Here is a 13,665-nt window from a genome sequence, read left to right as displayed (position 1 = left end):
CTCTCTCACTCTCTCTCTCTCCCAATAAATTAAAAAAAAAAAAGAGTGATGACATCAGTTTCCATTTGGAGTGACCTTCTTTCCAGTGTCAGAACTGCTTACATCCACTGAAAAATATGCTCAGACTAACATCACAGCACTTTTCAAATTTCCTCTGTATTATAATTAATTGTTTTATTCTCAAGAATGCTTTCCGAAGAAATATCATATGCAACATATTTTGTAATAGGCTTTATAGTATTCACAGCATTTTATCATAAGGCCTTACACATTCGAGGGTTAAAAAAGCTTTTGAACTGAAATTCACAATTGTCACCACCATATATAAATACATGTACATAAACATACAAATTTTTCATGTTCAATTATTTCTTTACTTTTAAAATGGTGTGACTACAATATCGAAAATGGAACAAATGGAAAAATATACTGAATTCCATCCAGAATGCACCTCTTATTTGTATCTTTATTGTAAGGAACAGGCTTAACCACTATAACAAAATCTCTTCCTTAATTGAAAATTCAGGTGAATTTTAAAATAACAGTATAATAAAACTGATTCTTGCACAGAATCAGAGTATGCATCAAGGCATGCCTCACCTATGTTTGCCACAAAAGTGAACACTAGCCACTAAAATTAAAATTACAACTAATCTGTTAGGTCTTGGAGGAGGAATTTTATCTTTGACTCATATATTTCAAATAGTGTATATTGTCAAATACAAAAATACTCACCTAACGTTTATTGACAGCAAACTATAGGTCATAGGTAAGTCCCAATTGCCGCAAGATTTTGTATAGTCTGAGAGCTAAGGGTTTCTACATGGGTTAAATGGTTGAAAAAGTTTAAAAGAATATTTTCGGGCATGTGAAAACCATATGATTTATAAACTCCAGAGTCCATCTCTATGTATGATCAATGGCTACTTTCACAGTATAATGACAGAATTGAGTAGTTAGGACATAAACTGTATGATTAAAACTATGTATTATCTGATCCTAGAAGGAAAAAAATAGGCAGATTCCTAGAATAGAAAAAGGATAAGGTTTATGCTTCCATCACTAGCTTGCGAGTTCACTGGGACAAGAACTATATTCTTCTTCACTCATATCTGCAGGTCCTATAATAGTATGTGGAGCAATATGGAGCTCAATAAGAAGTGTTAGAAATAATAAATATAGGAAAGAACAAGTGAACGCTACGTCTTCACTGATTCAGAGAGGAAGACTCTAAAAAGACTGCAAAACCTTGACCTAGGAAGTGAGTAGGAGGTTCTTTCTTTCCAGTTTTTGTCTCTTGCTATTTTCCTGTTATTGAAACAATACAACGCACTGCCTAAATAATGCATCTCGCTAAGTACTCAGAAATACATTATGGTTCTTGGTGCCTTCCCAAAGGGCAGCATGGAGCAATTTAGGAGGTGATGTGAGACCACCCAATGATAAATAGAACTCTTATACAGAAAAACCTAACAGCTGAGACCTTTATAAAAAAAACCAAAGAGGCACATTTTTATAAGAACAGAAATTTGGAGGAAAGGATCAGAACAAATTATATTCCTTCAGGCTTTGACCAGAGGTTAGGCTGCAGTTGTAGCTGGAGTGTGTGGCTAAAATTCTGGTAGAAAGGCTGCTCTCTTCTTGGCCGGAAGAATCAAAGAAAGGAAGCTAGGACAGCTAGGCCCACGATGAATAAAGTAAAGAATTCTCAGAAGAAGAGAGACAGAAAAAGAGGTGGCCTGTGTTCTATGAATTAACCACCCAAATCTCTGGCTAAATTTAAAACATGCATGTGCAGAGAAGGCGCCCTTCTAGTGAAGGTTAAAAGAACCGAATTGATATTTGAACTGCTGCCCACACCAAACAGAACAGAGTCTTCCATTGGAGGCTAAGCAAGTTAACCAGCCACTGAATCAAGACAAATCAGAAACACCTTAGAAAAATCTCTGGCAGTTCTCATAAAACTGAACATACCCTCAACACAGCATTTCACATCTAGGTATTTACCCAAGAGATTTAAAAACATAAGGCCACAAAGACGTTTATAGGAAAGTATATAGTAGTTTTCTTCATCATATTCCAAAACAGGAAAAAAAATACATGTGTCCTTAAATAGCAGAGTGGATGAATCAATTCATACAATTGCATACTATCCAGCAACAGAAAGGAAAGAACTTGTAATACGTGCTACAACATGGGTGAATCTGAAGCATTAAGCTAAGTGAAGAAAGCTTTGCACAAAGTGTATACACTTTATGAGCTCATGTCTATGAAGTTCCAGAATAGCCAAGACAAATCCAGGTCAGAAGAAATTAAAATGGTAATGTTCTTGGGAGTGGAGGGCGGGAGCAAGGATTGACTAGGAGGGTATATGAGGGAACTCTCTGGCATGACAATAATGCTCTGTATTTTGTTAGGTGTTTAGATTGCAGAGGTGAATGCACTTGTCAGAACTTATCAAATAGTATACGTATGATTGGTGTTTGCATGTAATGGAAATATGACCTCAAAGTTAAAAAAAACACAATAGCTGTAATGAATATTGAATTCTAGCACAGGCTAAACACACTTTCTCTTAAAGTGCCAAATAGTTTAGGCTTTCTGGATCATACGGTCTCTGTCACAACCACTCAACCCCAAAGTTGTAGCACAAAAGCAGCCACAGGCATTTTGTGAATGAGTAGAAGGGGCTGGGATGTGATAGAATCTTCTTCTAGAGTGTCTGGGTGGCTCAGACGGTTGAGCAACTGATTCTTGGTTTCAGCTCAGGTCATGATCTCACAGTTTGTGTTTGAGGCCCGAGTCGGGGTTCGTGCTGACAGTGCAGAGCCTGCTTGGGATTCTCTCTCTCTTTCAAAACAAATAAAGAAATAAACTTTTTTTAAAAAGGCTGTAAGAAAACCCACTTTATTTACAAAAACAGGAAAACGACCCACAGGCCATGTTTTGTTGACCCCTGTGTCTAGATGATGTCATGCCTGCATACTTGGGGTGAAGTGATCCCTGGAACTTCTTTGGAATGCATTGAAAAAATGATGGATTGATAAATGGAGAAAGGGATCGGCACTTGGATGGGTAGCTGATAAAACAAATACAGTTAGTTTAGATGTAAACGTAAGTGGTGGGTATATGGCTATTTACAGTAAAGTTTTCAGGAAACTTTTCATATGCTTGAGATGACTGTAATTAACTAGGATATGGAACGTACAAATAAAAAATAAGTGAGCATATAAACACTTCTTATAGCTTACTAGGCAAAATAGAGTTAATATGGCCATGAATTAAGAAACAGCATAAGCAAAACTTTCAAAGCTATTATACACTACCCAGCAATCCCGTATGATCAAAAATATGTCCATCAATGAGTCACTGCAGGTGTGGCCATAGACAATAGCAAAAAGCTTTCAGTCCTAGGCCAAGACCATCACACACTTCCCAGAACAAAATTAAAAAATGGGATGCCATTCAACAGTTTGTGTGTTTCATCATAAGACATATGGATGTTAGATCCAATATAATTGGTCAAAATAACAAGAGTTCTAATATTTCCACTTAACCTTGATTTTAAATACCCCCAAATAAAAATACTCTGTGATATAAAAGGGAATGTTAACTTTTCAAATAAGTTATTTTTGATCTTTGATAATCTAGACATTTTAGATTTATAGAGAAAAGTATACATTTTAAAAGGCTCATGTATCATGAGGCACCTGGGCGGCTCAGTCAGCTGAGCATCCGACTTTGACTCAGGTCATGATCTCAGGGTTCATGAGTTCAAGTCCCATGTCAGGCTCCAAACTGTCAGCTCCAATAGAGCCTGGAGCCTGCTTTGGATTCTGTGTCTCCCTCTCTCTCTGATTCATTCTCTCTCTCTCTCTCTCTCTCTCTCTCTCAAAAATAAACATTAAAAAAGCCCTCATGTATCATCTTTAATATCACTTGAACTTTAGAATTATTTAAAACTCTATATTCTGATAAGATATATGAAAAAAATCATATTTAATTCTTTTTTAAATATAAAGTTTTACCATTGTTGCAATCATGTATTTGATTTTTTGTAGTGATACCATTTCATCTAAATGCGATGCTATAAACTTTTTAAAATCAATATTATGTTTAATCACTCTGCCCTGAGCTTTAGTAGACTTCAAATATTGACACAGAGATGTTTTTAATGGTCTAATAGATTTTCAAACTTAGCTCTGAAAACTTCTCAAGGCATTGATTACATGATGAAAAATATCATTTTGGAGCACTAGCAAATTATTTCAAGAGTAAGTTAATCAAAAATTTTATTAATACTCAGGAAATAAGGATTTTTGAATGAAGACAAGATTCCAATAAGATTATTTTTCTATAAACATTTTCAAACAGCTAATCTCTAAAGGCTTATTTAAAATTACATGTATGAAAACACCCATATTTTAACACTTAATTATAGCTACAAGAGATTCATCACTATTATTAAGATCATCAGCCTTCAATAACTATGCCAGGCAATATTTTGCCCCTTCTTCCTAAGAGGCTTTTCTTATTATTATTCCCACTTTATGGATAAGGAAACTGAGACCACACAACTAGCAGGTTGACCGTCAGGGTTAAACCCTCTAGTCTGACTCCGGAACTCTGAATTCAAACCAAGTGATGTCACTACAGCGGCGTCTGTCTATACAACATCACGAGTTTGATGTGAATTACTCCCATTTTCTCTCCTGACTATCAAAAAAATCAGCATGAGAAAAAAGTAGGAAGAAAAAAAAGAAAACAGAAAGAGAGGGAGGATGGAAGGAAAGGGGGAAGCAAGAAGCACAATGGCAGAGATCTCGGTTCTCTAACTCGAAGATGTGAGGCCCACCAGGAGACTAGAACGAGGACCACATGCCACAGAAAGAGAAAATATCAGGTATTCTGCCCAGGAAGCAGACTAGGATAAGTAAATGCATGCTGTGAAAAGATCTTAAGTAAATGAAAGAAGCAGTGGGGAGATTCTAAAGGAGAGATACACAGAATCAAACAATTTACAAGGTATTGTAATGGCTAAAACCAAATTCAATATCCTTACCATCTAACATTACTGAATACAAAATAAAAATTGTAGGAATTGCAGTGAGTCATTGGACCTGTTTGTGAAGCCAATCCCTTGTTTGGATAAAGTTGGCTTATTCCTAACAATTGTTAAAGTTCCTTTTTAAAAAGTGTTTTTTGCCACCAAACCCGGGCAAATAACAGACTCCAGTTCACTTCTATAGAAGTTAAAGTCAGGAACAGCAAAAGTATTCAGAGATGTACTAAATAGCCACTTTTTCTTGAATGTCAGATGTTTCATGGCATGTTTTACCAACAAAATCCCACGTAGCTCTTCTATCAACTGCCTACAGATGATCATTATTCTCCTCCTCAAGAGTTGAAAAAACCACAGCTTAAAAAAGTAATTGCTCAAGATCATATCGCTTGTAAGTCATGGAGCCAGGATTCTAATCCATGTGTATAAGGATTTACGTAAACATTTCCAAAGAATTAACACCTAATACCCGAATATTGGCTTGCTTTAACTTCTCTCTAGGGAAATACTCACATTTAAAATTTGATTGTATTTATTTAAGGGAAGCATTGCTTTTATAAAAAACCACCAGCCTTCAATTAGTTATGCCAGGCAATATACTACCTTTTCATATCATGTGTCAGCCCACATGATGAGGAAGGGCATAGGGTTGATTTTTGTTCACTAAAATATCTTAATCACCTAGTACAAAATGGTGACTGAACGTGAAGTGTGTTAGTTATCAAATAAAGAAATGGCTAATGTCTGGCCCTCAAAGACTACTGAGCAGCCCATCAGAGCTCTCTAGACAGCCTGGGAAATCAAGTGTTATAGAGCTGAAATCAGCACAGCCATAAGCAATTTAATGAATTAACCTGTGTAGCATTATCACGTTAAATTTTACATTGTCCATAAAGAATCAAAATAGCTAGAAAATCCCAAGGATTGTTTAGATAGACCTTCAGGAACCCAGAAGCCCAATTTTAAAAATCTAATGTGATATTTTATATCATAAATATCCTGAAAATGGTGAAAGAATGCACAAGATTAGACATTAAAATAATTGATATGTAAATTTCACACACTATTCTACTCCCCTAATCAGCCACTTAACAACAACAAAAAATAGAAAAGGAAAAGAAAAAGAAAAGAAATTCAAAGCATTTACCAGCCATATCCCCATTGTGATCATAAAATGGAGGTGAGTGACCAGCCAGCCCATTTCTCTTTGTCCAGCCAGGTTGCAGACTCTGATCTTGTGTCATACCACAGAGCCCGTTCTCAAAATCACATCTTTCATAATTGGAGCCTAATCAAGAAGAAAAAAAATTATGTTTCAGAACCTCATTTCGCTTCTTAAGTAAGCAGACAATAATAGGGGGGAAAAAAGCTTAGCAGCAAATGGCAAATGTAGATTAACATAAGGACTATTTTCCACATTTTAAGTCTACTTTATTCATGTAGAGCTTTTTTTTGCATATGACATTCCAATAAATCACCACACACAGAAGCCAGCGCGGTCAAACAGAAAGAAGGCCACTTGGGGTCAGAAGGCTGAGGACCTAATCCTGGTTTTGTCTCCAATTACCGGAGAGCTTCCGCTAAACCACTTAACCACAGCAAGCCCTTTTCTTCCCTTGTAAGATTAGAATAATGACATCCTGCCCTCTCTCCCTCAAATGATTGCATGAGAATCTAATGACATAATTCATATAAAATACGACTCTTAGAGCCATAAAATATGAGCAATTATTATTAAGGTTGTATCTTCAGCTTCACCTTGATATTCCCCCAGGCATATCAGAATTTCAGGTGTGGGCAGACCAAATCACCAGCGACTGAAACTCAACTATCCACGGCTGTGAGGCACTCCTGGTACTAAAATGGCACCTTCCTATTGAATATCATTGTTCTTGGAATTCTTGGTGCTTTTATCACAGCAAAAGCGATTTCTGGTTCTTTCTGCCTTTGTCCTGAGGTGAAGCGATGCAAGAGGCTTCAGAGAAGCTGAAGGACTTGGACATTTGGTTGTTCACAATAACCAACAGGTAGCTTTATCTCATTATCCAACATCTGTAAAGGCCCCTCTCTGAAAAATAGGTTATGTCAACCACAAAGAGCCCCTGCTGGGTTACAGTTCTTAGCAAATGCGGAGATTTTCCTTTGACAAGTTTGTTCTTGCCCTGACTCGTTGCATTAGCCACTGTGGGAATAAATATGCTGATTAATAGTTACGAGATACTTGGCAACCCAGTCATGAAATCATAATTTTTACTTAAGCACATTTTGGGCAAAATATTATTTAATAATAATCATAGATCTGGTGCATGTTCTCACGATCACACATAGGCGTACTGAAAGCTGATGTGGAAATATCACTTAATAACCTTAAGTAAACTTGCTTTATTACCAGTGGTCTACTTCATTTATTTTACTCCTAGATCCCTTATTTTGAAAGATTTCACGGTCCAGCTGTATTCTGTAATAACAGGAATCTTAATAGCTACAATTTATCAAGGCATTCGTTCTGGGCGAGGCATTCTATTGGCAGGAGTTTATTTATTCCTTACATCAACCTTAGGAAGGAGGCATTTTCTTCAATTTTAAGAAGTGAAGAAACTTAGACCATGTGTTATGAGACAGAAAGTAACTTGCTTGAGACAGAATAGTGAGGGCTGCCTATTCCAACATTAGAACCCAGAGCTCTTAATTAGGCCTCGTGTTCTGAGGCCTAATTATTAGTCTGCTGTACTAGTTTTATCGAAAACCTACAGTTAGAGTTCTATCACCATTTCTAGTCAGCCTGGGGGAACCAGTATTTCCAGACAGAATTGATGTCGTTCTTTCCAAAAGCTAAGAAATTTGATTAGTCTATGAATCATACCAGGGCTAAATTTACAATCACCATGAGGCCTTTGAAATATTTAGAATAACTGGAACATCCCAACCATTACCTCATGGATCTCTTGTAACCCAGAGAATCTGGTTGAGCAAAAAGTGAACTAAATTGTATAATTATTTGTATATATGTGTGTGTGTCATTCAAAGAGCTAAGCATGTGCCTGCATTAGGATATTTTCAAGTCTCCTGTAGTTCCCAGCAATTTTTACAACAATCTGCTTGTGATTCTAAAGTATTCTAAACTATTTTTATCACCAGGTTTCAGCGATTATGTATATGAAATGTACATACATTCTCACATAACTGTCAAACATTTTTTAAATATCAAGAAATTACTTTGCATTACAATTATCTAATTGATGCCTATTTGCGAGGTCTTTTGTTCCTGTTAATACACAAAGATTATGATGATGGTTTCTGGAAGTGTTAAAACTAGAAAAAAGCTAAATAGAACATTTTTCCTTCTGAATGGTCTCAACAGGGATTCTTTTTGTTATAAAATAAATCTAATGAGCATACATTTTCAAGCAACTCTTATAAAAATCATGAACTTCTAGGGGCGCCTGGGTGGCTCAGTCGGTTGAGCCTCCGACTTCGGCTCAGGTCAGATCTCACTTTCTTGGGTTCGAGCCCCTTCGGGCTCTGTGCTGACAGCTAGCTCAGAGCCTGGAGCCTGCTTCTGGTTCTGTGTCTCCTTCTCTCTCTGCCCCTCCCCCTCTCATGCTCTGTCTCTCTCTGTATCAAAAATAAATAAAACATTTAAAAAAATTTAAAAATCATGAACTTCTAATAACCACTGGATTATTCAAAAATTGCATCCGAACATTTTCTACTTATTTTCCCCCAACAGAGAATTGTGTATTTTAAACCATTTGAACAAGGTTTTTGAATTGTAGTTGATTTGCCTTTTGATTCCATACACCACATATCTACATTCAAATCTGAAACGATTCGTTACACTAAACTCTGCCTGCATAGAGATTTCTGCTACCACAGCCATCACTAAACTGTGTTGAGTAAGGCCACAGTTGGACAGGATACGGAGCAATAAGGAACAGTGTGCAAAAACTTATTAGTAGAATCCATGTTCCTGAGCTTTCTGAGTGTGTGGAACTCATCCTTTGTACAATTTGGGGATCTCAAAGGTCAGACATACTGTAGTCAAAGAGGGAGGGTGTCTCCATGTCGTGATCTGAGGTTGCTTAGAAGGCCTAATTAGCCCCTAAATTGTCTTCCGCTGCAGCAGACTGATTAAAAATTCACTGAAGAGTTCCTCATAGATTTAGTCATCAACACCATCATGGGAAGAAGAATATTAACGTATATCCCCCAGGGATAGTTAACTTAGGGCGCTTTTCTGAGAAAATGTGAAGGAACAGAATAAACTTTTTAAAACTTTTTTTAAATGTTTTATTTATTTTTGATACAGAGAGAGACAGAGCATGAGAGAGGGAGGGGCAGAGAGAGAAGGAGACACAGAACCAGAAGCAGGCTCCAGGCTCTGAGCTAGCTGTCAGCACAGAGCCTGACGCAGGGCTCGAACCCACGAATGTGAGATCTGACCTGAGCCGAAGTCGGAGGCCCAACCGACTGAGCCACCCAGGCGCCCTGAGAATAAACTTTTAATAGTGGTAATCATGAAGAAATTTGTACAGACCTTAGGATTAAGTATGGTATGGGTATATCATCACTATATAAAGTTCTTTGAAGACAGAAAATAAAAGAATTAGGAAAAATCGAGAAAGGGAGGGGTAGAAGTACTAAAAGCAAACATTCATTTCACAGTTTTTCCTGTGCCTCTGTTAACAAAGTGTATCTCTCTTCCTCCTGAAAGATCTATGCTGTGCAGTTATAGTCTTAATGATGAATCTTTCTCTTTGAAATATTGTGGCAAAATACATAACATAAAATGTATCTTTTAGTCATCTTTTTTTTAATGTTTTTTAAAAATTTTTTTTGAGAGACAGAGGCAGTGTGAGCAAGGGAGAGTCAGAGAGAGAAGGAGACACAGAATCCGAAGCAGGCTCCAGGCTCTGAGCTAGCCATCAGCACAGAGCCCAATGCGGGGCTCGAACCCACAAACCGTAAGATCATGACCTGAGCCGAAGCCAGATGCTTAACCGACTGAGCCACCCAGGCACCCAATCTTTCTGTCATCTTTTAAGTGTAGTGTTCTGTAGTAATAAATATCCGCACTGCTATGCAACCACTGCCACCATCCAACCCCAGTCTTTTTTCCAGCTAAAACTCCATACTCATTTAACACTAACTTCCCATTCTCTCCTTCCCCAACTCCACCATTCTACTGACCAATTTTCTGTCACTATGGATGTGACTGATTTTTAAGTACCTCATGTAAGTGGAATCATACAGTATTTGTCCTCTTGTGACTTGCTTATTTCACTTAGCATTATGTCCTCAAAGTTGTATCCATGTTGCAGCAGATGTCAGAATTTCCTTTTTTGAAACTGATATTTCAATGGGTAATCATTGTGTGAAGATTGGTGTTCAAATATATGCTGGAGTTCCTGCTATCATTATTTGGGGTGTATCTTCAGGTATAGTAGTACTGTTGTATCATGTAATAATTCTGCTTTTCATTACTTGAGGTATTGTCATGCCATTTCACAGAAAAGCTAAAAGATACTGCATTCCCAGCACAACGCACACGTGTTCTAACATCGCAACAGTTTTTGCCAACACTTGTTATTTCCTGGAGTTCTGTTTGTTATGATAGTCATTCTAATGGGTATGAGATGATAATCCCATTTTCACTTTGATTTGCTTTTCCCTAGTGACCACTGATGTTGAACATCTTTCATTTCATTTCCCTGATGATTAGTGATGCTGAGCATCTTTTCATGTACCTATAGGCCAAATCTAATAAAATAATAATTTTATTTTAAGAGAGACAGAGCCTGAGTGGGGAGAGGGCAGAGAGAAAAAAGGAGACACAGAATCTGAAGCCAGCTCTAGACTCTGAGCTGTCAGCAGAGGCCAACATGGGGCTGGAACCCACGAACTGTGAGATCATGACCTGAGGTAAAGTTGGACACTTAACCAACTAAGTCACTCAGGCGCCCCCGCCCATTTCTTAACTGAAATGTTTTTGTTCTTTGAAATCGTATTCTATGAGTTCTTCATATATTTTGAATGTTAACCCCATCTCAGATATATCATATGTTAAAATCTTCTCCCATTCAGAGGTTGTCCTTTTGTTATGATGATGGCTTCCTTCACTGTGCAAAAGCTTTCTAGTCTGATGTCCTCCTATTTGTTTATTTTTGTTTTTGTTGTCCTTGCCTGAGAAGACAGATCCAAAACAATATTTATAAGACATGTCAAAGAGTTACTGCCTATGTTTTCTTCCAGGAGTTTTATGGTTTCAGGTTTTACATTTAAGCTTTTAATCTATTTTTAGTTTATTTTCTTATATGGAATAAGAAAGTGGTCAATTTTCATTATTTTGCATGTAGCAACCCAATTTTCCCAACACCATCTACTGAAGAGACTGTCTTTTCCTCATTCTATATGCTTGCCTTCTTTTTTATATGTTAAGTGACAGTGTAAGTGTGCATTTGTTTCTGGACCCTCTATTCCATTCCATTGATTTATGTGTCTGTGTTTGTGTGTGTGTTTTTCTCAGTACCATACTGTTTTGATTGTAATAGTTTGTAATATAGTTTAAAATCTGGAACAGGATACCTCCAGCTTTCTTTTTCTATCTCAAGACTGCTTTGGCTATTTGGGTTTTTCTATGGATCCACAAAAATTTTGGGATTATTTGTTCTAGTTCTATAAAAAAAAATTGCCATTGATATTTTGATTGGGATTGCATTGAATCTGTAAATTGTTTTAGGTAGTATGGACATTTTAACAATGCTAATTCTTCTAATCCATGAAAATAATATATAATTTTACTTATTTATGTCACCTTCAAGTTCTTCATCAATGTCTTATTGTATTCAGAACAGGTCTTTCACCACCTTGGATAAAGTTATTCCCAAGTATTTTATTCTCTTTGATACAATTATAAATTGCACTGTTTTCTTAACTTCTCTGAGTCTGCTATTAGTTTGTAGAAACTAATTTCTGTATATTAATTTTGTATCCTACAATTTTACTGAATTCATTTAGTAGTTCTAATAGGGTTTTTTTAGTGCAGTCTTTATGATTTTCTATATACAGCATCATTTCATCTGCAAAGAGTAACAATCTTAGGTCTTGGATGCCTTGTTTTTATTTTTCTTGCCTAATTGCTATGGCGAGTACTTCCAGCACTATTCTGAATAAAAGTGGCAAGAGTGGGCAACTTTGTCTTAGAGGAAAAGCTTTCCTCATGTTTGAAGAAAAGTTTGTAGTTTTTCCCGTTGAGTATGATGTTAGCTGTGGGTTTGTCACATATGGGCTTTACTATGCTGATACACATTCCCACTATAGCCATTTGGTTAAGAGTTTTTATCATAAATGGATGTTGAATTTTGTCAAGTGCTTTTTTTCATATATTGAGGTGATTCCTAAGTATTTTATTCTATTTGATTCTACTGTAAATGAAATTGTTTTCTTCATTTCCTTTCCAGATTGGTCATTGCTAGTATATAGAAACACAACTAATTTTTTGCATATTGATATACTGCAATTTTCTAAATTTGTTTATTTCCTCTAACAGTTTCCTTAATAACCCTTGAGTTATCTACATTAAGATCTCATTTTCTGTTAAGAGATTATTTTGCTTGTTCAATTCCAATTTGAATACTTTTCTTGTCTAAATGCTCTGACTGGGACTTCCAGGAGTCCATTGATAGAAGTGCTGAAAGACACCATCTTTGCTTTGTTCCAGATCTTAAAGGAAATGCTTTCAGTCTTTCAATATTGAGTATGATGTTAGCTGTGGGTTTTTCCCACAGCTAGACTTTATTGGGTTGAGGTAATTTCCTTCTATTCCAAGTTTGTTAAGTGTCTTTGTCTCCTTCCCCATTTGAGCAAAGCTATGTATTACATAGCCACAACATTTTACATGCCATTAATTTTACCATTTAGAGAGTTATTTCCTTCATGTAGATAACATATCAAAACATTTTCCAAAAAATTATCTCCCTCCCTGCCATTTAATATAAAAATTAATGGCCAGTTCCTACAAGGGATGAGATGAATCTAAAATCATCCAATTAAATAAAAGTAAAATTTAATTATTCTCAAAAGTAAATTTCAGTGAAAGTTTGCTCTTATTTGGCCTTGTAAATTGAAAATATTAATGAATCTTTATGAGGAAATATTTATCTTTCACACTGAATTAATTTTAATGTTTTCATTGAGACAGAAACAGGAAAAACCCTAACTCACAAAGGTACGTGATAGCAAATGGAATTAGCACTTTCAGAGCCGACACCAGAATTATCCAATATAATTTTTGGCCGGATTCTTGTCATATAGTCACCTTTATTCTCAAGTCATTGAGACAATCTTTGATCAGAATTGAATCAATGATGGTATCAAGACAATGAGAAAAGGATTTCCAAATCATGTTTTAACTTCAACATTATTTCAGGATTCGTAACCCTCAAAGCTCAAAGGAATGTTTGTAAGTGTCTGGTGATTTCTGTAGAAATATTGACAGGGCATGGCATTAACTCTAATCTGTAGCAGTATTCGCTAGAGCATTATAAATGTTGCATAGCTGTTTACATATAATTTTCTATTCCAGAGTAGTAGCTTAGCCAAAA

The 13,665-nt window shown here is 36.3% G+C and overlaps 1 protein-coding gene across 1 annotated transcript in view; it reads right to left on the bottom strand.

The window, feature by feature from the left end:
- The window catches only part of MALRD1 (MAM and LDL receptor class A domain containing 1), a 759,741-nt gene that overhangs the window by 729,931 nt on the left and 16,145 nt on the right, over positions 1-13,665 (bottom strand). The window contains exon 4 of the mRNA XM_029955581.1: positions 6,210-6,350. Within this exon, the coding sequence (XP_029811441.1) occupies positions 6,210-6,350 (141 nt within the window). The remainder of the gene's footprint in view (positions 1-6,209; positions 6,351-13,665) is intronic.

The sequence above is a fragment of the Suricata suricatta genome, chromosome 10 (assembly GCF_006229205.1).
Source record: "Suricata suricatta isolate VVHF042 chromosome 10, meerkat_22Aug2017_6uvM2_HiC, whole genome shotgun sequence".
NCBI classification, from domain to species: domain Eukaryota; kingdom Metazoa; phylum Chordata; class Mammalia; order Carnivora; family Herpestidae; genus Suricata; species Suricata suricatta.
The sequence above is the reverse complement of the archived record's forward strand: the minus strand, read 5'-3'. Positions and strand labels throughout refer to the sequence as shown.